The sequence below is a fragment of the Dreissena polymorpha genome, chromosome 5 (genome assembly GCF_020536995.1).
Source record: "Dreissena polymorpha isolate Duluth1 chromosome 5, UMN_Dpol_1.0, whole genome shotgun sequence".
In the NCBI taxonomy this organism is placed as follows: domain Eukaryota; kingdom Metazoa; phylum Mollusca; class Bivalvia; order Myida; family Dreissenidae; genus Dreissena; species Dreissena polymorpha.
This window is the reverse complement of record NC_068359.1, coordinates 166937-190871: the sequence shown is the minus strand read 5'-3', so window position 1 is coordinate 190871 and position 23935 is coordinate 166937. Positions and strand designations below refer to the sequence as shown.

Sequence of the window (23935 nt, the reverse complement as noted above, 5' to 3'; positions counted from 1 at the left end):
ATGAAACAAAGGATATTTTAGCACTGTTTATTTGACGCTAGAATTTGCCAAAGGACGCGTTAGCATTAAAATTCTGAAGTGTGTTTCGGATTACAAATATAATAATGATAATCGAACGAAACATAAACAGTTGCGCGTAATTAATTCTACGCTACACATACATATATGTACATGTAGGTGGATATCTTTTAACTCGATCCGCCGCGTACGTATGCGGCGGATTTACTCCGCGAAAGTACGCGAGGTTAATACAGACTCGGCGTCGTTGCGCGGATCGATGCCGAGTGCCACGGCGATACGCCGCGTGAACACACGATTCGGCCGCCGAGGACTAATAATCTGGCCGTGGCGTAGCCGCGGATTATGTTTGTGCCGCTTTGGCTGTACTGTACATTTTAACACTGGTTGCGTCACCTTTATAGATTGTACGTGTATCGTAAACACTGACACACTTACGATAAATTCTAAATGAATCACAGATTCCCTGCGGTCTCTAGCGTTTTCCATACTTTAAATTAAAAAATCATAAATCCAACGTGTAATTTAGCATTCCACTGCATAATACCGATCAGTTATGTATTTTTGGCCATTGAAAATATATCCTATCTGACGACATTGTTATCATTTCCCGCCATTGTGTCAAACCACATTTGGTATGATGTCCGCATGCGCAATGGCCTAGTTTTGATATTTTCTGTAAACTATGGAAGTATGATCCGGGGTAAAATTAAACCTGCTATGCATAAACATTTTTTTCACGCTAGAAATCAATCATTTTATATTTTTATTGTTTCTTTTGCTACAGTCAACAGAATGCCACCACCATCATCACCAAAACTGCACTAGTAATCCTCATTAAATTTGAATGGTTTTACAAAGTGATTTTTTAAATAATTTTCTGGAATGTTTTTTGGCACTACTTGGACACCATATGTCTACAATTCTGCCTAAATGAGGTCATTACACCAAGTGCGCAAGATTACCGGACACAATGACAGTTTGAAAATGAGGTGAGTCATGTTTGTTTTGAAATCAAATCCGACAGTTCCTCACTGAATTAATAACTTATTTTTGTGTTAATAAGCACATGAAATTCTTATTTTCATAATAAAAAGAGATATTATATTGTCAATTTATACAAGAACATGTTTTCAAACCAATTGACCCTTAACTGCGCAAGATAACCATCAGCATTGTACATGTAAACCTTAGGATATGTTTATTTATTATTTGGACTACCTGAATTAAGTTAGCCCAAAAGCATGGTGCAAGTAAAATGTAATATAAGTTTTGATTGGAAAATATATAAGGCCAATTATTGGCATTCCAGGCAAGTAGTGTTTTCTTAATTGTGAAACATACATATTCTTCAAACTTTCAGGGCTAATTGAAATTTGTATAAGGCCGAGTTCCAAATGTAATCAAATTCGCATAATTTATTGCTTTCATGTCAATTCATAATAATGATTTAAATATTAGTAGTATCATCAGATACAAAAACATTGTTTCTAAGGTTGTTAAACTTAAATAACTACAAAATGTGTTCGATTGGCCAAAAAGGCAAACCTACCATCCGTCTTGGTTTATCCTCAATCGCACATTCTCGGCCCTTTCCGTCAAACATCGGATAAGTACCTCGAAGGAGATAGTATGAATACACATTTCGGAAGCGGTATTGTGGTCTACTTACGCGGGCCTACGCGAATCAAAATTACATAGTAAAAACAAACATGGCCGGTTTTGCGAGTTGTTTACATTTTGCAAAGATGAAAATGGGGATTTTCTATGCTCTGAAGCCAGAGCAAGTACAAACTCTACAGGAATTATGGACGCCATCGTTGTTATTGTTTTTGTTGTTGTAACATTCTTAGAATGGTATCACGTGGGCGGACTACTTTCAATCCGTATTTCTCCCGAGTCCGATTATAATAATCTGCGAGGGGTACCGAATGGGTTTATCCTGAAACCTGCCATATTGAATTTTTCCGGATATACTCTGTAACCTAATAAAATCCGATTCATCTAGGAGAGTATACGCTTAATATTTTCACAAACATATTAAGTGAATTAACTGTTTAACTGTAATAAAAGTTTTTGTCTGTAAAATTATCATATTAACAGACGAATAATTAGAGATTTCAGATAGAGGGCTGTTGTCGACTTTTGTTAAAAAATAGCGGTTACAAACAACTATAAATGATAGAGCGCGAAACCATAAATATAAATCAATGGAAACCATAAATGCTTATGTTCGTAAAGCAGCTAACTCCACAATTACAAGCTTTCCGCGGGACTAGCGAAATCTTTGCGCGGAGGATGTGTTAAAGGGTCCAATATAACATATTCATGAACAGAAATATGTGGACTCATCTTCAACGAATCACCCTTTTATGTATGTAGAAAACGATCTGGCGAAATATTGCAAAACTAGTTACACTCTTTCAATATTTATTTTACTCCTCTGTTTTAATATGTAGAAATTTTTATTTTCATGTAAGCATATGTCTTACATGTTTTGAATTAACGTTTGCAGGTACTAATAGACACTTGTTCAAAAAAACTATATTTCAACGTTATATTATATTATACAAATAAAATAACACAGACATGGGGAGCGAAAACACAGTTATGGCGTAGAATTTGCAATATATATTTTGTATAGTATAGCGTTAACAAAATTCTCATTCTGTATGAGCTGATTTGAAAAGTACATGCATGGAGAAAATTCGTTTTGCAACGATGTTAAATGTGTGCTCAGCGCGATTTGTTCATCGCCAATAAAAGGCTAAAGTTGGGTTCCCACTGCCGATCAGATCAGCTCGATCAAGCCCGACCAAGCGGTCTGGTTCGGTCGGAATGAGTGGTCGAGGGCGGTCGGGTAGGTCGGCATTGGTCGGGCTTCCTACCCGATATTTTTTGACATGTCAAAAAATATCGAGTAGCGGTCGAGTAGGAAATGGATCGAGAAGCGCTCGGGAAGTTGTCGTGAATTAGTCGAGTAGAAGATCGAGTTGATCGTGAAGCAATCGTGTGGCGATCGGATTGACATCTTTTACACGATCTGTACCCGATCCGCTCGACCTCTACCCGAGTTATTTTAGATCGTAACACGATCTACTCGACCTCTATTCGATTTGATGTACAGATTTACTAGACTGCTACCCGACGGCTACTCGACCGTACACGATCACTTCCCGATTGCTATTCGACCATACACGAGCTCTGTACCCGATCCGCTCGACCTCTACCCGAGTTATTTTAGATCGCTGTGTACGACGGTAGTACGACCATCACGATCTGTTCGTGTGAAGATCTGGTGGCGATCGAGCTGAGGTCCACTTGGTCGAGCTGAGATCGCATAGGGCTCGCGTATATGGTGTACGAACTGGTCCAAAACTATTCTAAACTGTCGGTTTGTAAACTGTCCCGGACAGTTTACTAAACTGTCCCGGACAGTTTCTTACTTTTGAACCGCTCGTGCGTCTGTAAACTGTACCGGGCGATTTATTTTGTGGATTACAAACCGTCCGGGACAGTTTAGGAAACTGTCCGGGACGGTTTCCTGGAAACTGTCCGGGACGGTTTCCTAAACTGTCCCGGACGGTTTGCAGGCATAAATTTTAGTACGGCATAGGTTCTTAAGATCATAGTCGGACAGTTTAAACCGTCCCGGACAGTTTACTAAACTGTCCCGGACAGTTTAAACCGTCCCGGACGGTTTATGCGCACGAACGGTCCAAAACTTTCCTAAACCGTCCCGGACAGTTTGTAAACTGTCCAGGACAGTTTAATAAACTGTCCGGGACAGTTTAGTAAACTGTCCGGGACAGTTTACAAACCGTCCCGGACGGTTTGTTAACTGTCCGGGACAGTTTAGAATAGTTTTGGACCAGTTCGTACACCATACGCGTATGGGTCGAGATGATCGAGCGGAAATCGGAAAGATGGTTGAGTGGACGTCGTGAATGAGTCGTGTTGGGGTCGTGTGTTATCGACAAGAGGTCGAGAAGAAGTCGTGTATACCCTTTTATGTCGAGCTTGGTCGGGTTTGGTCGGGAAATTTGGGTGATCGGGATGATCGAGTTGATCGGATCGGCAGTGGGAACCCACCTTTAAGGATACAACCGTTTAAAACAATCAACTATTGGAATCAATAAAATGTGTGTGCGCTTTATATAAGCACACTGTAAGCACATGAGTGTTTTTACTTGAAGGCTATCTCATTTGTTTTTGTCTATTTTTATATGGCGCTTGGTGGCTATTTTATTTGCATAACACTTGCAATACGTCTACCAGTAGAGATAACTACACTCACATGTCTATTCATAATCGATTTGTTGCTAGTTACGTCGTTACATTGTTTCTATGTTAACATAAACAATAAACGCTGTAATGGCGTTAAAACAAACCAGCCACCCCCATATTGTTACAGTTACATCAGCAACCAATTCAATGTATGTCTACCAAGTCTAAGGGGCTAAAATATGGGCAGTCCTGATTTTAATGTTATGAAAATGTGGTAGTGATTTCTTTTGGACACTACATATGACACTTAATCACGCAACTAACCAATTTCTTATCAGTTCAAAATTAGGCCTCGCAATTTTTCATTAGCATAAGTTTACCTAGTTTTCCCCTTTTGACCATATACGAGTATCTAAATTAAACATATTTTACCAAATACCAAGCACTACATGTTAACGGTATTTGTTATATCGATGTACCAAAAAGCAAACCAAATGCAAATACTCTCCTCGTGTACGCTACATTGTTTGTAAATACTTATACTGTTAAAAATTAAATTTATGCAAAAACACATTTCGGATATATGGTTTTATCTTTATATACCAGTCCCAACTTACAGTCACCAAAACAAAAAAGCTTACATGCAAAAACAATTAAAAGCGTCCATACATCTTTTAGTTAAAACAAATACCCGTAGAGTTCACATTTGTTTTGCCACTGGCATAGCATGTCAGTATGGCCAAACAATATGTAAATATACATTTACGCAAATTTTTTACTTTGAATATCATATTGCAATACTCAATAAAATGTCATTCTTATAACACTTTTCCAAGTCCATGGAAGCATACACAATAAAACAAAGAAAGTAAAAGGAACATAACTGTTAGCCTTAGACGACTTTTAAATCGTGATCACTGGTAGTCACGACATAGGTTAGTAGCCGACCGAAAGGTTTGTAGATTTATCGTTGAAATTAAATATCATTTGAATCAATAGTCATTTTATTTTAATTTATTTTTAATGACTTTTTTAAATATGAATACTCGTATATAGGATGTGTAGGATAACTGTTGTTCAATGACTTAATCCGACTTCACAGCGGCGTCGGAGTCAGCGAACACCTCCGGATTCAGACGAACGTGCCGACGTAGACATGCATCCAGTATGGCTGTCAAGTGTCATTATTTAAATAAAGTGATATTTATAGAACGTTTACTGTAATTTCATACAATTTTACGAATATTTCGTGAGCATGAGCATGAATACGATAACGTCAACAACTAATTCAATACATCGACTTACAATGAGATCTGTAATCAGCGAACATTAGCGTGATTCTTAAAGACTTCCATTGCATTACCATCGTATTAAATGTAGACATAAGATGTATTTCTTGGCGTAGTAGTGAATCTCAAAGCGTAAAAAAGACTACCGCTTTTTGATTGTTAAAAGTACCTCCTTTCGACGTGAATTTGAATTGTTTCGTAGTTTTCTATATTGGCCGTTGAAGAACCGTAGTGTCAGTCAGGTAGTTTATTAGTAAATAAGTTAATTAAAATAACCTTTTTCTTCCGGCTTTGAATCGGCTTACCGTTCAAAAGTTAGGAGAATTGAATTATTCGGTAAATATGAGGTGATAACCTTTCATCAGCCCATGCTTTGTTTTTAAGTTGGCATCTTATTGTAGAAACCATTGCCAAGGGTGTGAATATACTATAGGATCCAATGTCCGGGTTGTCAAAATTACGGTAGAACGATTGTACGGATTGTCAAAATAACGTAGGAACCAATGTCCGCCTGTGTCAACATAAGCGCAGGGACAGTTATCCACCGGAACCGGATACTTAATTATTTCGTTATGCAAAAGATTAAATCTTTCCACCGTTAATTTACCAATACAGTAATAAAACAACAAACATAACATAACGCATCGCTAGTTGGCTCAAACAAAGCACAAGGATTATTTTAGCCAGACGAAATTTAATGTTTGATATTATGACGCGGGATGTACAACTTTTAATGATTATCCCCACGCTTTTTGAAAAAAAGGTGGGGATATTGTGGTTATCTCCGCCGTCCGTCCGTCCGTCCGTCTGTCCGTCCGTCCTGGCCACTATCTCCTCCTACACTAAAAGCACTAGAACCTTGAAACTTACACACATGGTAGCTATGAGCATATGTGCGACCCTGCACTATTTGGAATTTTGATCTGACCCCTGGGTCAAAAGTTATAGCGGTTGGGGTGGGGCCGCGTCAGAAATTATCACTCATTTTTTTAGGTTATTTTACATTTACTTCTTTATTTCTACACCGATTCACTTCAAATTGATACTGGACCTCTCTTATGACAATACGGTCAATCTCAACCATGCATGGCCCCATTCCCAACCCTGGGGCGCCCCGCCCACATAGGCCACACCCACCAAAAATTTCCATTTACTATAATTTTTTCATTTCTACACGGATTCACTTCAAATTGATACTGAACTTTTGTTATGACATTAGGGTCAATCTCAACTATGCATGGCCCCAATCCCAACCCTGGGGCGCCCGCCCACATAGGCCACACCCACCAAAAAATCCATTTACTATAATTTTTTCATTTCTACACGGATTCACTTCAAATTGATTCTGAACTTCTCTTATGACATTAGGGTCAATCTCAACTATGCATGGCCCCATAACCAACCCTGGGGCCCCGCCCACATAGACCACACCCACCCAAAATTGCCTTTACTATAATTTCTTCATTTCTACACCGATTCACTTCAAATTGATATTGAACTTCTCTTATGACAATACAGTCAATCTCAACTATGCATGGCCCCATTACCAACCCTGGGGCGCCCCGCCCACATAGACCACACCCACCCAAAATTGCCTTTTACTATAATTTCTTCATTTCTACACCGATTCACTTCAAATTGATACTGAACCTCTCTTATGACAATACGGTCAATCTCAACTATGCATGGCCCCATTACCAACCCTGGGGCCCCGCCCACATAGACCACACCCGCCCAAAATTGCCTTTTACTATAATTTCTTCATTTCTACACCGATTCACTTCAAATTGATACTGAACTTCTCTTATGACAATACGGTCAATCTCAACTATGCATGGCACAATTACCAACCCTGGGGCGCCCTGCCCACATATGTCACACCCACCCAAAATTGCCTTTTACTATAACTTCTTCATTTCTACACCAATTCACTTCTAATTGATGATGAACTTCTCTTATGACAATACGGTCAATCTCAGCTTTGCATGGCCCCATTACCAACCCTGGGGCACACCTAGGTCAAACATTCGGCGTGGGGATACGCGTCGGCCTCTGCCGCGCCATTTCTAGTTACTGCTTATCTCATTTTGTCTTGAATCCAAGTCAGATAGACGTATTTGGAATAGTAAGACAGATAATTGGAATAGTAAGACAGATAATTCGAACTAACAAGAAGTCTTAGTCGCTATCCTACCCATAATATAAGATGTTTGGGACAATAATTAAAACACGTTCGAACTCAATACTTATCAAATCAAACAATCACGATAGATTAAACAAGTTTTTCTTATTAAAGAATCCACACAGGCTGATGATTCATTGTTTATTTGCACCTTATAAAGCTGCTAATAAAATTGTTATTTTGGACGCATTGCTTGTCTAGTACTTATAATTTTGCGTACAAATAAAAGACCATCTACCACAAAAAGCTCTCCTCTCTTTCTGGTTCACATGAAGCTTACATTTTAGTATACAAGAACTCAAACGTTCAAGAACTGACGTTGGTTTTACAAAACATATTTTACTCGGACTCACATATTCATCCTTTTTCGGCGTAAGCTGTATTACGCCAGCTTTTCACCCTGACTTGACCTTTGTAAGGGTCCAATAATACACAAATAAAATTTACCGCGGCTAGGTACGAATGAATACACTTCATTTATTCCATTGGCTGATTTGAGTATAACACCAGAACATTGGAAACATATCCGCGTCTTTGTAACACTGTTTTACTGCATGAAACAATTTTATCTCTAATGAAAAGGCTCAATAGATAGAACAGTTTTACAATCAATTTTCGACATAAATACAGTTTGTGCGTTCACCTTTTATTTTCAGAGAATTACCAGCGCAAAAGCGTTTATACTAAAGGCTATGTTGTCATATTTAGTACTTACTTGCATTGCATTTCAACCCGCGAGGTTTCGGGTCAATAAGCGGCTATTTGTGAAAGTCATAGTTTATATACAGTTCATCGTCGGAGTTCGCAGAAGGGGTTGCGATCATTGTGTTACACCGGTCTTACTGACAATAACGTAGTGACTGTAATGCATTGCATTCCAATCCGCAAGGTATCAAGGTCAGTTTGTCAGTTTGCGGTCAGTTGCAGAAATCTTTATATAAACGCCGTCTCGTAAACTTTGTGCACTTGAAGTCTGTTTTGATCAGAAAGATACTAAATAAAGATATTCGGCGATATTATTGTGGTATGTCAATCATCGATTTTTAATATGGTTTCAACATTGGCATGATAAGGACCAATTTTGATAAAATTAATTAGAAATATTTATCCATTTAGACCAGTTTATTAAGCATGAGCACAATAATTCACTATACTATAATTATGCAATTAAATAAGATTCGAGTATTGCCGGCTGACCTATATGCACTCGTTTATTTTCATGTTTCTTGTGTTTTTTTATTCTGTTAATATAGATATCTGAGTAATAATATCACATAAAGCATAATAAGCCACGAAATCTGGCGCAACACCCCGTAATTGATTTGCTTATGATGTAGCTAAGAACTGCGCAGAAAAAAGGCATCCGCTACTTTTTATCTCATAGAGATAACTTTTGATCGTTCATAAACATCGACCACAATCAACGCCGTATATCTTTTTTAAAGATATTTCTTGTTATATATAACCCTTTGCATGCTGGGAAATTTGTCGTCTGCTAAAATGTCGTCTGCTCAATTTCTAAAATTAGCATTTTCTTCGTGTTTTTTTTCAAAGAATACTATCAGAATAGCAAACAGTTTGGATCCAGATGAGACGCAAACAGTTTGGATCCAGATGAGACGCCACGTTCTGTGGCGTCTCATCTGGATCCAAACTGTTTGCAAAGGCCTTCAAAATTCGGTTCCCGCACTGAAAGAGTTAATATAAGTTACACAATACAGATGTGTACGTTTTTTTTATTGTTTTGATAACTCGGACCCAACAACCCATGTACCCATTTACTCATATAGGGGCGTTATGCTTTACCTGTAATTGAAATTTTGATTGTGCACATCTTACGGTACGATGTTTTTTCTGTTTGATTGAACTTGCACTAAAGCTTTAAGAGCCCGTATGTGACATTTGTTTGAACCTGACTGAACATGTCCCAAATCAGTAAGCACCATGTACGCATTTGTTTCTAACTGCTATTATTCATCAATCTTTTTTTTTCGTATCCGTTTCAAGCAGAAAGGGTGTTATATCATACACATTAATATATTTATTGACATTTGATTTTTCTTGCCTAAATATTGTATTTCAATCGATACAATTCATTAATAACAAGTAAGAACATTTGCTTCTCTACTTGATTCAATTACCAAAAGCATATATATTTACACGTAAACTAATTGTGTACATATCTGATGCGTTTGATACATTGTTTTTGAATTGTTTTGATTTTTGCTAGGATGCTAGGACAAACAACGTTCCTGCTGCTAGTTACTGTGGCCTGGGCAGCAGACGGTATTTTTTCTGCTAAAATACAAATTAAGAGCTTATCAAGAATTGAATAAAACAAAGAAAAAATCTTTATATTACACACTTTTCATTTGGGCTCTATAGTTATCCCTACTTTCAATTAATATATGCTATTATCTTTGTGTTAAAATTGAATTAAAACAAATGATGTATTATTTTTTACACGATCCCTCTTATTTGGTGCTCTTGCTCACCCCGCAATTCTTCTAACAGTGGACGGCGGCTGGAACTCGTGGCTACAGTGGAGCACGTGCTCGGTCAGCTGTGGCCATGGTTACCACGTGCGCTCAAGGATCTGTGACAATCCGGAACAGGAAGGCAATGGGACCCAATGCATTGGCAGCGACTATGAAACAAAAGGCTGTGATATGAAACACTGCCCAAGTAAACGATGTTATCACTTACACGTGTACAGTTGGTTGCTAATATATTACATGAGCAAGCAATCGGGTTGGTGGATGAGGATGTTTTTAGTAAATGCACACCAAATAAGTTCAAAAGCAATCTTTAAATAAAATGTGAACAGCAGTCGATACAAATGTATCACTTGATTTATATACACATACCGAAAAATGAGAGTATGAGTTCCGGAACATGTAGAGCTTAAACGATATTTATTCTAGGTTGGGCCTTTTTATATTTCAAATTTATAAAATTTGTGAATATGTTCAAATTAAAAAGAATACCTCTTGTTATTCTTTACTTAATAATGTTTTTACAATAATTTTAATTTAACACTACGCGCGGTTGCCTTATAATTCGTAGTTGACGGTGTTTGGGGATCCTGGGATGCCTGGAATCCTTGCTCGGTCACGTGTGGCGTGGGGATCAAGTTCCGAAGACGGCACTGCGACAGCCCGGCACCGGCCTACAACGGATCCGACTGTGTGGGATCCTCGCAAAGCTTTTTGCAATGCACGCAAGTGAACTGTCCAAGTACGACTTCATCTTCATAATTCTTGATCATGTGAACTGTCAATAAATCGCAAATTACCAGTTTATTACCTTTAATAATCTTTACCGAAAATCGTTAGACAAATATTGTTTTTTAAATATTTGTCGACCATCAAAACAACAATGTAATGCAATAGAAATGGCAATTGTTGTATATGTTAACAGTCGATGGTGCCTGGTCCCCATGGGGAGCTTTTGGAGCATGTAGCAGCACCTGTGGTTACAATACGTACAAGGAAAGGTGAGTCTATTTAATAAAGTTACAATAAGTAAAGGAAAGGTGAGTCTATCTTATAAAATTACAATAAGTACAGTAAAAGTGAGTCATTCTGATGTAGTTACAATAAGAATCTGAAAGGTGAGTCTATCTGATGTGGTTAAAATGCGTACTGGAAAGGTGAGTCTATCTGATGTAGTAACAATAAGTACAGGAAAGGTGAGTCTATCTGATGTGGTTACAATGCGTACTGGAAAGGTGAGTCTATCTGATGTAGTTACAATGCGTACTGGAAGAGTGAGTCTGTCTGATGTAGTCACAATAAGTACAGGAAATGTGAGTCTATCTGATGTAGTTACAATAAGTACAGGAAAGGTGAGTCTATCTGATGTGGTTACAATGCGTACTGGAAATGTGAGTCTATCTGATGTAGTTACAATGCGTACTGACGCGGAGGCACGAGTTTCCAAAATGATATTTCGGCATTTTAAGAAACATTTGTGGTTTGCATTTTATATAAAAAACATGACGTCTCAGATCGTTCAACAACAGTTACAAGGCTTATCAACACAACAACGAAAAAAAAACCACCTTTATCTGCCAATTAGGGAATTCAGTTAAACGTGTTTCCGTATGTTATCTAGAAACCGAACGTGCAGCCAGCCGGCGCCTGCGTATGGTGGGCAGGACTGCAACGGAACTGACATCAACAGCGCTATCTGCAAGTTCATAGACTGTAAAGGTGCGGTAAATTGAAGAGACTTATTCACGGCTGGGGAAATAATATTTGTGTCAAAGTTTTGAAAAAAAGATTGCGTTTTCAACGAAAATAACACTACTGACTAATTTTTTTTGTCAATTGAGAATCGTATATCGCAATAGGCAAACATATCACGCGATTGTTACGTTTCCTCGATTAATCAGTAAATACCTGTGTTAAGCTTAAATCGATGAGGCGGAAAACATTTAATCTTTTGCAAATTTGAAACTATGGGAAAGTAAAAAAAAAAACTTTATTTTTTCTTTTGACAGGTCAGTATTATATTTTAACACATTTTCAAAATATAATTGTTAATTTAGTAAACGCAGGTACTATCATTAAAATAAATGAACATATGTGAACAAGTCATTATGATTCTATTACCTCTAACATTCATCCGAGCCTACTGTACCGCAACTTTAAGCTAGAATCACATTTTGCATACATACATTACTGTACGTATTTATGCATGTCATCACAATCCAGTTAGCATATACAAAAAATGTAGTACTTACTCGTGAAACCAGTAACTTCATTTTTATTGAGACTACTTTTCATTATATACTATTGCACAAGCGTGTTAGAAACATAGATAATATTTGATACCATAAAAGAAGAACTACACCGGTTGAATTAATTTAAAATTATTATTCTATTGCTGACTAATGTAAGTTTAATTTATGATTTTGTACAAATAAAGACGTTATCAAAATATAAGTTTGAACATAATATAGCATTTGGTTGTTTAACTAAAAAATTCTGTATATTAATCAAATGAATATATATTATAGAGCATATGTTTATTTTGTTATTGTAAAACGATCAAGCGCGCTCATTATTCGAATTTACGGAAATGTCCTCTCTTGTTCAGACGGAACGTGGGAAGAGTGGGCGGCGTGGGGCGCGTGCAGTGCCACGTGCGGCACCACTGTGAAGTTCCGCTTCCGACATTGCACATTCTCGGCGCGCAATGGCTCATGTGCAGGCGACGAATACATGAGCGGGATTTGTTCGACCCCGTGCCCAGGTTCGTACCCTACAGAAAGCGGGAAATGCTATTTTATACAGTTGGTTCAAGACAACAGAATTAAGTAACTGTAGCTGTATTCACAAATCAGTTTAAGCGAACAGCTGCCGTAGTCTGCAGGCGCATACTTGACTCTAATAGGCATGTATATGTACTATTTTTCTAACCAGTCGTCTTTCGTCTATGTTGGCGTTCTGATTTTATATCAATTTGATTATGACGCGCTCCTGGCACAACTGGGGGGAGGGGGGAGGGGGGCAACTGCAGGCCATTAGGCAGTAACATGTAGTATATACTACTTGTATATTATAGACGACGTATTTGGTTTACTCTTGTAAAACATAGCAAAATTCAATACTTGTTAAGGCAACTGCATAAGGAAAAAAATAATTCATTCCAGAAACTATATCCATCCAATTAAATCACATTAAATAGGGGTATGCTTGAAATTTAGTCTCTTCAGTTTCCTTCCATTGGCTTAAATATCGTAATATGTGTATTGTTAAAAAGGGCATACATTGATCATAGTAGTGATAAGTAAAATCTTATGTAGGTAATACACAATTTAAAACTGTGTTATCCTTTTGTCATTCAGTGGACGGCGCCTGGTCTCTGTGGTTGCCATGGGCGGCATGCTCAGTCACGTGTGAAACTGGAGTAACCAATCGCACTCGACTGTGCAGCAATCCCACGCCTGCGAACGGAGGCAAGACGTGTGAAGGAATCAATTCCGAAACGAAATCGTGCACTGTACCGACGCACTGTCCGAGTACGTATTTTACTTTTCGACCCAGTGCAAACATATATTTGCGGAGACGTGATCCTTCATGATTATAAACAATGCAATTTCCTTTCGTTTTCTTGATGACATTCAGTTGACGGCGAATGGGGCTCATGGAACGCTTGGTCCGATTGTGACAAGACTTGTGGGGGCGGGGTCAGTTTTCGGCTTAGGAAGTGCGACAACCCACCTCCCAGGTACAACGGGTCACTCTGTGCTGGCCTAAATATCGACACCGTAATGTGCAATTCAAACACATGCCCAGGTACGTAGTGCATTTACGTTATAAGCAGTCGTAAGAGAATATAATTATAACCGTAAGCATGCATAAACGCGCAAATAACACATTAACACATGTGTACGATCAAATGAACAAAAAATGAAGAAATAAATTCCTTTAAAAGCTGAATTTACAAAATGCGTCAACGTATCTTGTCTTAGTGAACGGCGGCTGGTCCTCATGGTATCCATGGAGTGAGTGTTCGATCACATGTGGTAACGGTACCGCTACGAGGCTGCGCACGTGCAATAATCCGAAACCAGTAGCAGGCGGTGCGTTCTGCGACGGCGAATTCGAAGAGTTTCAAAACTGCAGCATCAACCCAGATACCACGAACTGCACCAGTAAGTCAAACTGGTGTCGGGTAAGATCCGTTTCTTTTTTCGAAAGCATTCTTGTTTGTTAGTCCATGAAAGAATCGATTTATTTTGCCTACCTTAAGAGTTTCATGATTAAAAATGACATCGATGAATACCTATATTAAGATTGTATTTGAACTGCATCGCCCGATGTTTCTCCATACGCAGTCGATGGCGGCTGGAGTGCCTGGGGATCGTGGGGTAGCTGCCTAGTCACCTGTGGGAACGGCACCATGGAGCGCATGCGCGACTGCAACAATCCCCGGCCGCATGGCCAGGGCAAGCAGTGCAGCGGCACGTCCATCGAGTATCAACCCTGCGACTCTCCAACGCACTGCCCGAGTAAGTTGCCTCGACACCACTAAGCCATGGTAATCAGTCAACGAAATTATGTAACGTGCAAAACACTTGTCGTAAACCGTTGTTAGAGAACATTACGCTAATGACAATCGTTCAACGGCGTTGTTTTTGTTGTCATTTGCACATTCGCACGTACCGATATCATCTGAATTTGAATAAAGTTATTGTGACTAATTTTGTTTTAATAATTACAAGGCGGCATGTAATAATAACAATTTACAATAAATTTACCTAGTCCCAGGTGGCTGGGCGGAATGGCGTTCGTGGTACCAATGCAGCGCCACGTGCGGGGACAATGTAACACAGCAACGCGTGCGCACGTGCACTAACCCGAAACCGCAGTACAAAGGGGAGTACTGTCTGGGTGAAGGAGAGGAAACACAGCCGTGCACGTTGCCAGATTGTCCAGGTAAATAGACTGGACACTTTATCCAATATTCCATTCAGTCTAATGGAAATGTTGACTGGTAAACTTTTGTTGACATCTCATTAGAAGCTCACTAAATTAACTGGACAAGTTCGTAAAAGATATGTTTATGCTATCATTAAGTGACATTTTCAGATCAATTTGCCATGAATCTATCCATGTAAACAATAACAAGAGGGCCAAGATGGCCCTAGTTCGCTCACCTGAGAGGAGTCGGTTCATTCAATCTTTACCAAATGTTAAACTTGACCTAGATATTGTCCAGACAAACATCCTGGTCAAGTTTCATCATTATTTCATCTGCGAGTCATGATCAATATACCTATGAAGTTTCATGATCCTAGGCGTAAGCATTCTTGAGTTATCATCCAGAAGCCATTTTTCTAAGTTGAGTCACCGTGACCTTGACAGCCATTGTGTGAATACGTTATTTGGCACTGTGACCTTGACCTTTGACCTAGTGACCTAATATTCAAGAGGGGTCATCTGCGAGTCATGATCAATATACCTATGAAGTTTCATGAACCTAGGCATAAGCGTTCTTGAGTTATCTTCCAGAAACCATTTTACTATTTCAGGTCACCCCGACCTTGACCTTTGACCTAGTGACCTGAAAATCAATAGGGGTCATCTGCGAGTCATGATCAATCTACCCATGAAGTTTCATGATCCTAGGCATAAGCGTTCTTGAGTTATCATCCAGAAACCATTTTACTATTTCAGGTCGACCCGACCTTGACCTTTGACCTGGTGACCTGAAAATCAATAGGGGTCATCTTCGAGTCATGATCAATGTACCTATGAAGTTTCATGATCCTAGGCATAAGCGTTCTTGAGTTATCATCTGGAAACCATTTTACTATTTCGGGTCACCGTGACCTTGACCTTTGACCTAGTGACATGAAAATCAATAGGGGTCATCTACGAGACATGATCAATATACCTATGAAGTTTCATGATCCTAGGCCTAAGCGTTCTTAAGTTATCACCCGGAAACCATTTTACTATTTTGGGTCATCGTGATCTTGACCTTTGACCTTGTGACCTGAAAATCAATAGGGGTCATCTACGAGTTATGATCAATGTACCTATGAAGTTTCATGATCATAGGCCTAAGCGTTCTTGAGTTATCATCCGGAAACCATTTTACTATTTCGGGGCACCGTGACCTTGATCTCTGACCTAGTGATCTGAAAATCAATAGGGTTTATCTGCGAGTCATGATCAATGAACCTATGAAGTTTCATGATCCTTGGCATAAGCGTTCTTGAGTTATCATCCGGAAACCGTTTTACTATTTCGGGTCACCGTAACCTTGACCTTTGACCTAGTGACCTAAAAATCAATAGTGGTCAGCTGCGAGTCATGCTCAATGTACACATGACGTTTCATGATCCTAGGCATAAGCGTTCTTGAGTTATCATCAGGAAACCATTTTACTATTTCGGGTCACCGTGACCTTGCTCTTTGACCTAGTGACCTCAAAATCAATATGGGTCATCTGCGAGTCATGATCAATGTACCTATGAAGTTTCATGATCCTAGGCGTAAGCATTCTTGAGTTATCATCAGGAAACCATCTGGTGGACGGACTTACGGACATTGTCCGTACCGACATGTGAAAACAATATACCCTCTCTTCTTCGAAGGGGGGCATAAAAATACAGTAGCATGAACCAACAAGGGAGGCAACTTGTTATGTCACAATTTGGCAGTGTTTAAAAAGTGGTGCTTAATTATCTCGCTAAACATGAGTATAAATTACGTTTAAAAGCTATTTTCTGATTGGATGAAACAGTCCGAAATCATCCAATAAATAAAGTCGAGATCTTTATCTTGCGGAACATGCAATGCAATGCGCATGCAAGCTATTTATAAAGTTAATATCGTAAATCAAAAAGTTTATGTTTTTTTTTCGCGGTCATAGACAGTGTTCCTGGCTGAACACGATGCAATAAGATTTTTAAATCATTCATGCATTAGTTTTTAGCAAGAAAAAGGTAGAATATTAGTGTATTAACCTTTTTTTATTTTTAACTTGTGTCTGCTACAATTTAACGAGTTGTTACGGAAATTACCGATTGTACAGATGTATCGACAGACATATGCAAAACGAAAGAATAGCTTGCATATTTCAAGTTTATCAGCCTTGAAATTACCTATTAATCAAATGAGAATCGAAATTATTAAAATATAAACCAGTAATGTTCATTAACACCAAAATCTTTGGACACAACCATCATATTTTTGGAAACCGTGACGTATTGTTTTTCGGAAACCGACGATCGGTAATTTCCATAACCATATGGAAAATTTCATCACTGACAAGTTTCGTTTCTAATGTTTTTCTCAAATATTCTACCACAAAATTATTGTATACCATTACACAAATGAATGCCAAGTAATAATTCATTGATTATGGGAAGGGACACTGTCTATAAATGCTTATAAAAACGCATTAAGGCTAAACTTAAGTGCATAAAATATTGAAAAATAAATCATAATTCAAGTGTAGACAAGTGTTCGTTTTATCCGATATATTCATTCATCCACATTGCTCAGACACTCAATTATATTGGAAATTATTACGAATATCTGATAAAACTTGCATTATTTATTTTTATCTTTCAACTTCCATTTCATAAATGTTTTTTTTTTATAAACGTCGTCAATTATTAATTGTATATGGATTTCTCTATAGTTTGAAAAACATTTAGGCAAATATTTTTCATGTAAGATAAAATGCAAATAATTAATAAAATATTCCCTTTTAATCAGTATGTTGGTTTATCGGTCAATAACAATATCACTTTGAACATTGAATTATTTAAAAGTTATAACAAACATTAAATGTTCTCCGAACAAATGATTCATAACACATGTAACAGATTGATAGTAAGATATGAACAAATCAAGGTTGCTAGGTTGCCCGCCTAGAATTGTCCTGTTAGTATGGAAGTACTTGATATATAAATTTATTAGCCTGTCGGTGTTGTAAAGACATAAAATATTTTATGAATGTCTCAAAGTGTAGAATTATTTTGCATTTAGTAAAAGAAAGGCAACATATAACCCTTAAGTGGCTGACAAGAACTTGTGGCTGAATACAACTAAAAAGAAGCATTATGCTTCTTGAAAATAAAAGTAAACATCATTATATATGAAGTTTATGATTAAAAGTGTTATTTTTAGTGAATAGGGGAAATACATTTTCAAGATTAAACAATATAATTATAAATGTTTTGGCGAAGTGCATCATAGTATTATCATAGTAACAGTTTTGGTCTAAAAATCCAGTAACATTTTTTAATTTCATAACCCCTTGTTGCAAAAAAAAATCATGAAAAATAGAATTTTCAGAGTAACCTATAAAAATAAAATAAAAAATGCTTTATTAGACCCTAGATATTATTTTTGCAATCATTTTTCATTAATAATTACAAATGTTAAAAAAATTATTGTTTCATGCTACTCATGGTACCAGTTTTTTGTCAGAAAACTAATTACATTTTTTTTTAAATGCGTTACCCCATGTTGCCAAAAAATTCATAAAAAATATAATTTTCAAAGATATCCTTTAAAAAAAAAATGCCTTCTTAAACCTTAAATATTATTCCTTCAAGCATTTTGCATCAATTATTTATGTTTGAAAAAATCATTGGTTCATGCTAAATACTGTTTGATATACTGTAAATAACGTAACTACACATCCAAGTAGTGAGTCCATCAAACTATTGCAACCGAAACACCTGGTGTGCCAAGGCACCAGCCGAAATCAGTATCTAATTAAACTATTAGTCATTGTCAGAAAACCGCTCTTAAACAAACAGCTTTCAAGCAACTGCAGGCTGAACTGAATCTAAACTGGCCACAATCGCCTTAATGTCTCTTTTACTAGGATACAGTTCGTATAACTTTAATGGGATCTTTTCACGTTTTGGTAAATTGACAAAAATCGAAAAAAGTTGTATCGGATTCGCAAATTTTCGTTTTAGTTATGTTATTTTTAGGAAACAGTATTACTGAACATTTACCATGGTCTAATATAGCCATTATATGCATCTTTTAACAATTTAAAAATTATAAAGCGTTGCAACGCGAAACGATTAAATAATTTGGAGAGTTATGTTGTTGTTGTTTAATTGTGTGAAACTACGAAGATTTCTTATATAAGTTATAAAATACGTCAACCATTTCGACTAAGAGGACTCGCCAGTCACGTAAAGTATCGAATATACTATATATATTTTTTATAAACAACTGGTAAGCATGATGCGTTGCAGATAATTGGTCATTAACCACATTTTAACTAACTCTTTTGACCTGTTAATTTTTCAACTCAATTCATAATATCACTTTAATAAAATAATATGCAATCTTATTGATTTGTGTCTTATACTATTTTACTTGTTTGAACATTACGAAATGATCCGTGAAACAAAATAAGTGTCTTTGTGTCGTATGAACGAATCTGCATAAAACTCAATTTAGATTCACATTGTAAATCGAATCATTCCTGTCGTCAGTTGTCGAAACGAAAGTACGGTTGATATTTAAAAGCATTATATTTCTCTTTCCGGGATATTTTTTCAATATGTTGATGCTGCATTAACGAATATACGTGTATATGAAGTGAACACACCAAAAATAAACCACGGATGCGATAGACACCTATAAACTATTAGATGCACATAATATCACTTAAACATTAGTTCATTTTTGTTGTTGCAGAATTTATATTTGTCGTGCATTAATTTATGATCTTAACTTGTTATATCTAATTTAAATCTAAATTAGCATAAATTATATTGTTTCACATGTGTTTCATTAAATTAAACGCTTGCATTTATTCGGCTTTACTGCCGTTTGCATATTTTTGCTACTGACGTTTGCCATTCCTAAACGTACTACTGACGTTTGCCATATTTGTTATCACTCTTTAAACCTTTATATAATATCTGGTATATATTTTTGTTTGTTTATGCATAGACATATGTAATATATGTTCGTCCGGTAAAGCATAGACAGTTCTGTGATCGTTAATTTACGTGAACACTGACTCTGTAATTTTACTACTGACGTTTGCTTCTTAAATGGAAATTTGCGCCAAAGTGTTCTCGAAAACCAGAGCAACACACAAAACGCGTGATATACCGATCGAAAGCTATATGCATGCCATATTGCCTGCACTAGGTCGTAAGAAAATTAGAGGATGATCAGCAAAGATATTGGGAAAAAACCTACCTTGCGCGGCTGTTTGTTGTCATAAAATGACTACTGACGTTGACATTTGTGGTCACGTGACAGTTTTTGTTCATTCACAGTGTCAATCGGACTGGCTCGGTCTTTTACATAGGTCGCCATTGTGAAGAATTTTTTTATGGTTATCATACCTTAGACGATGCTGTTCCAGCATCGTCAAAAAATGATCAAGCTTAATGCTTCACGACAGTAGCTTATATTACGTTTCCCACCTTTTCCCATGCTAATAGGGTTCATTTGCAAGGAGGGATCCCCATGCATACACATAGCTTTTGGTTAAACTGAAAAAGTGATAACATGGATAGTGCTGTGCATTGAAATTAGACATTGAACACGAGTTTAATTTTAGACATATACAATACTTTAACTGTATATTACTACATATTATGCGGACACGTGTAACGTTTAAAACTGTTTATATGGAAAAAACACGTACACTAACTCGACTCTACTCATTGCATATTCATAACATACATTAAGTTTACAGGAACCCGCAGGTCATGCGGATACTTTGTTAACGGATGGCACTTCGATATAAACGGAGAAAAACAAAAAGCAACGCGCAAGAAATAAATTCCTGTTTTTTTTTTTCGATGCCATTTACATCAATTTTTGAGACACGTTACATGGTGGCTTTGATAAATGATATACCCATTTTTATTGTGAAGAAAACGACAAAATATTTCAATGAGGGCTTGTAGATTTTTGCCAAAAATGAGAACAATCCATAGGGAAAACAGCATAAATAGGATGATTAGTACACATTTCGACAAAATAAACATAAATATATACCTTCTAAATATTGCAATACAGTGATATTCCAGCATGTATAGTTATTAAAGGGTATCGAATACTGAAATACTGCAGAAGTGTTCGATTATTTTGTTCATCCTTCGATCAAGCTCGCAAACTATTGTTTTTGTGAGCCAATCTTATCAAACATGCTACCTGTGTAGACTTTATATGGGCAAGTAACGACAATCACAAGACTGCGAACCCGTCCACGAGTTTTGAGCGGTTTATACTTTCAACAAGTTTAGTTATTGTTTTTATGAACACACACCGTTTAGATATAGTGATTGTTTTCTGTTTCAGCGGATAACCAACTCCCCGTTGGCCGTTAGCAGACTCCAAAAGTGGATTGTGCTGTTACTTGTATTAGTGCATCGCTCGATTAATAAACAATCCACTTGGGGGCACCCCACGCTAATATTTGGTTTAACAAGTTTATTTCCAAAAAAATGGTAACGCTTATTTTTTTCACGTCAGTGGCTGCTTTGTTGTTTCCCACCATGTCCCATGCTAAAAGGGCTCTTAAACGTCCATGGATTCCCTTTACTTTTGGTTAAACTGAAATAGTGACTACATGTATAGTTTTATGAAATAAAATAACATAATAAACATACGAGTTTATTTTTTGTCATTAACAAGGTTAAACTAAATAATATTATTAAAAATTATGCGGACATAATTAACATTTTAACTGGTTTTATAAAAACAAGACGTTATTGTATATTTATGAAATACATTGAGTTTACAGGACGGAAATACATTACTGAAAGTAAATTCTTGTGATTAACACGGCTAAACAAAGCAAGCTAAATTCTACTTTCATTACGTACGTTAAAATTATATCGTTTTAGTTTATTTTTGTATTGTACATTGACCATAAGGCATTCACATAATATCAGTGAGGTTCCGTAAAAACTGGTCAGTTGAAAGATGTTAAATGTCTGGACCCGTACAGAACCCATCACACATGGGTATATGGGTTAGCATTTTGCATTAGAAAAAAAGTTTCGACCTTTCCAAGAAACCAAGGCTGCTTTGCCCTGAGCCAACCGTAGCAACCAACAAGCTAAAAATAATCCTCTTCAAAGGTCGGTCAGAAGCAAGGCAGCATTGACCTGGGCAAACCATAAAATAACATAATTAAAACATAATGAACAAACATAAATTTTGTAAATTTAAAAAACTTTATATTTCACTAAATATTTCACAACGCTATTTGGGTTCGGAAAGTTTAGACTCGTGCAATTAAAACCGAATCTGCCTTGCCCTGGGCATACCAACGAGTCAAAATTGAGCAACCGGCCTGGTCCGGTCAGCAGCGAGGCAGACTTTATATTGGCCTTGACCTTGTGCAAATTGTTACCGTTCGGCCATTAACCGAATATTTTTAAATAGAGTTATATGTATTTTGCTCTGACAAATAGCAACTGTATTGTCCATTTATTCATAAATCGCGGTTGCGCGCGCCAATATTTAAGATGTCTTGTAAGCGCAACTTGTGTTCTGATTTCAAATTTACTACCTATCTGTCTGTCCGTGCGTCCGCATATCCATCAGTGACCGAACGTTTGCACAATAACTTAAAATTGTTTACCTAAAACTATTAAATAAATGATTTTGAAATAGAGACATCTCACTTGGACATTTGACAACTTTATTAGCAATCTTCTCGTCAGCCGCAGTAGGTTAGCGCCCCGATTTTTAAGACATTATGTTCGTGCGAGTTCAATCCTAAAAAAGGTTATGTATTTTAATTATGAAATCTAAAGAATATGTAAAGCAATGTAAATAACGCGCTTATACGCATTTATATAGAATAAAATGTTATTATTAAAAACACATTTTATGACAATGAAGATTTCTAAGAAGTCATTATTTAAAAGTAGCGCACAAACATTTGCACCATCACACTGGTACTAGTTTGTTCCTGTTTGTACATTAATTTACTGCTAAAGGAAAAACGATGCCTCGCTTGGACCATTAGCAACTGTATTGTCCATTCCTGACATCCTCAAGATAGCTGACACAGTTGGATCCCGGTCTTGTCATCAGCCAGATAGCTCACCTAGTTGGACCCTTTTCTTGTCATCAGCCAGATAGCTCACCTTGTTGGATCCCAGTCCTGTCATCAGCCTGATAGCTCAATTTATTTTATCCCGGTCTTGTCATCAGCCAGATAGCTCTCTTAGTTTGATCCCGGACTTGTCATAAGCAGGATAGCTTTCTTAGTTTGATCCCGGTCTTGCCATCAGCCAGATAGCTCTCTTAGTTTGATCCTGGTCTTGTCATAAGCCAGATAGCTCAACTCTTTGGATCCTGGTCATACCATCAGCCTGATAACTCACCTAGTTGGATCCTAGTCTTGTCATCAGCCAGATAGCTAAACTCGTTGGATCCTGGTCTTAGCGTCAGCCAGATAGCTCACCTAGTTGGATCCCGGTCTTGTCATCAGCCAGATAGCTCACCTAGTTGGATCCCGGTCTTCTCATCAGCCAGATACCTCACCTAGTTGGATCCCGGTTGTGTCATCAGCCAGATAGCTCACCTAGTTGGATCCCTGTCTTGTCATCAGCCAGATAGCTCACCTAGTTGGATCCCTGTCTTGTCATCAGCCAGATAGCTCACCTAGTTGGATCCCGATCGAGTCATCAGACAGATAGCTCACCCAGTTGGATCCCGGTATTGACATTAGCCAGATA

General features: G+C 37.4%; 2 protein-coding genes across 12 annotated transcripts in view; one reads left to right on the top strand and one right to left on the bottom strand.

The window, feature by feature from the left end:
• The window catches only part of LOC127880697 (sarcolemmal membrane-associated protein-like), a 109520-nt gene extending 107360 nt beyond the window's left edge, over positions 1-2160 (bottom strand). For 3 of the 7 annotated variants that reach the window (XM_052428035.1, XM_052428031.1, XM_052428038.1), the window contains exons 1-2: positions 1963-2159; positions 1571-1590 (exon numbers count right to left, since the gene is read on the bottom strand). In XM_052428035.1, coding sequence (XP_052283995.1) covers positions 1571-1573 — 3 coding nt within the window. In that variant the 5' untranslated portion in view covers positions 1574-1590; positions 1963-2159. Of the gene's footprint in view, positions 1-1570; positions 1591-1962 lie in introns of all 7 variants that reach the window. The other 4 variants (XM_052428033.1, XM_052428034.1, XM_052428032.1 and 1 more) reach the window with 3 other exon arrangements.
• LOC127880699 (coadhesin-like) lies at positions 970-21654 on the top strand. Of its 5 annotated transcripts, none has more exons than XM_052428040.1 (13): positions 970-1010; positions 9947-10002; positions 10231-10401; positions 10783-10953; positions 11137-11212; positions 11833-11930; positions 12820-12975; positions 13571-13744; positions 13851-14021; positions 14198-14380; positions 14564-14737; positions 14991-15164; positions 21540-21654. In XM_052428040.1, the coding sequence occupies exons 1-13, from the start codon at positions 1006-1008 to the stop codon at positions 21566-21568; spliced, it is 1638 nt and encodes a 545-aa protein (XP_052284000.1). In that variant the 5' UTR covers positions 970-1005; the 3' UTR covers positions 21569-21654. The 5 variants fall into 5 exon arrangements, with proteins under 5 accessions (XP_052284000.1, XP_052283999.1, XP_052284001.1 ...); XM_052428039.1 differs by lacking the exon at positions 970-1010 and adding an exon at positions 1248-1330; XM_052428041.1 differs by lacking the exon at positions 970-1010 and adding an exon at positions 5102-5199.
• The last annotated feature ends 2281 nt before the right edge of the window (positions 21655-23935 follow it).

What these genes read in the sequence shown, in the direction of transcription:
- LOC127880699 (XM_052428039.1), top strand. Translation starts at nt 1,263, where the DNA reads ATGGTGCAAGTAAAATGTAATATAAGTTTTGATTGGAAAATATATAAG. An exon ending in TTGTTCGACCCCGTGCCCAG is followed by an intron (nt 12,976 to 13,570) that starts GTTCGTACCCTA and finishes TTTGTCATTCAG; the next exon opens with TGGACGGCGCCTGGTCTCTG. An exon ending in CAATTCAAACACATGCCCAG is followed by an intron (nt 14,022 to 14,197) that starts GTACGTAGTGCA and finishes ATCTTGTCTTAG; the next exon opens with TGAACGGCGGCTGGTCCTCA.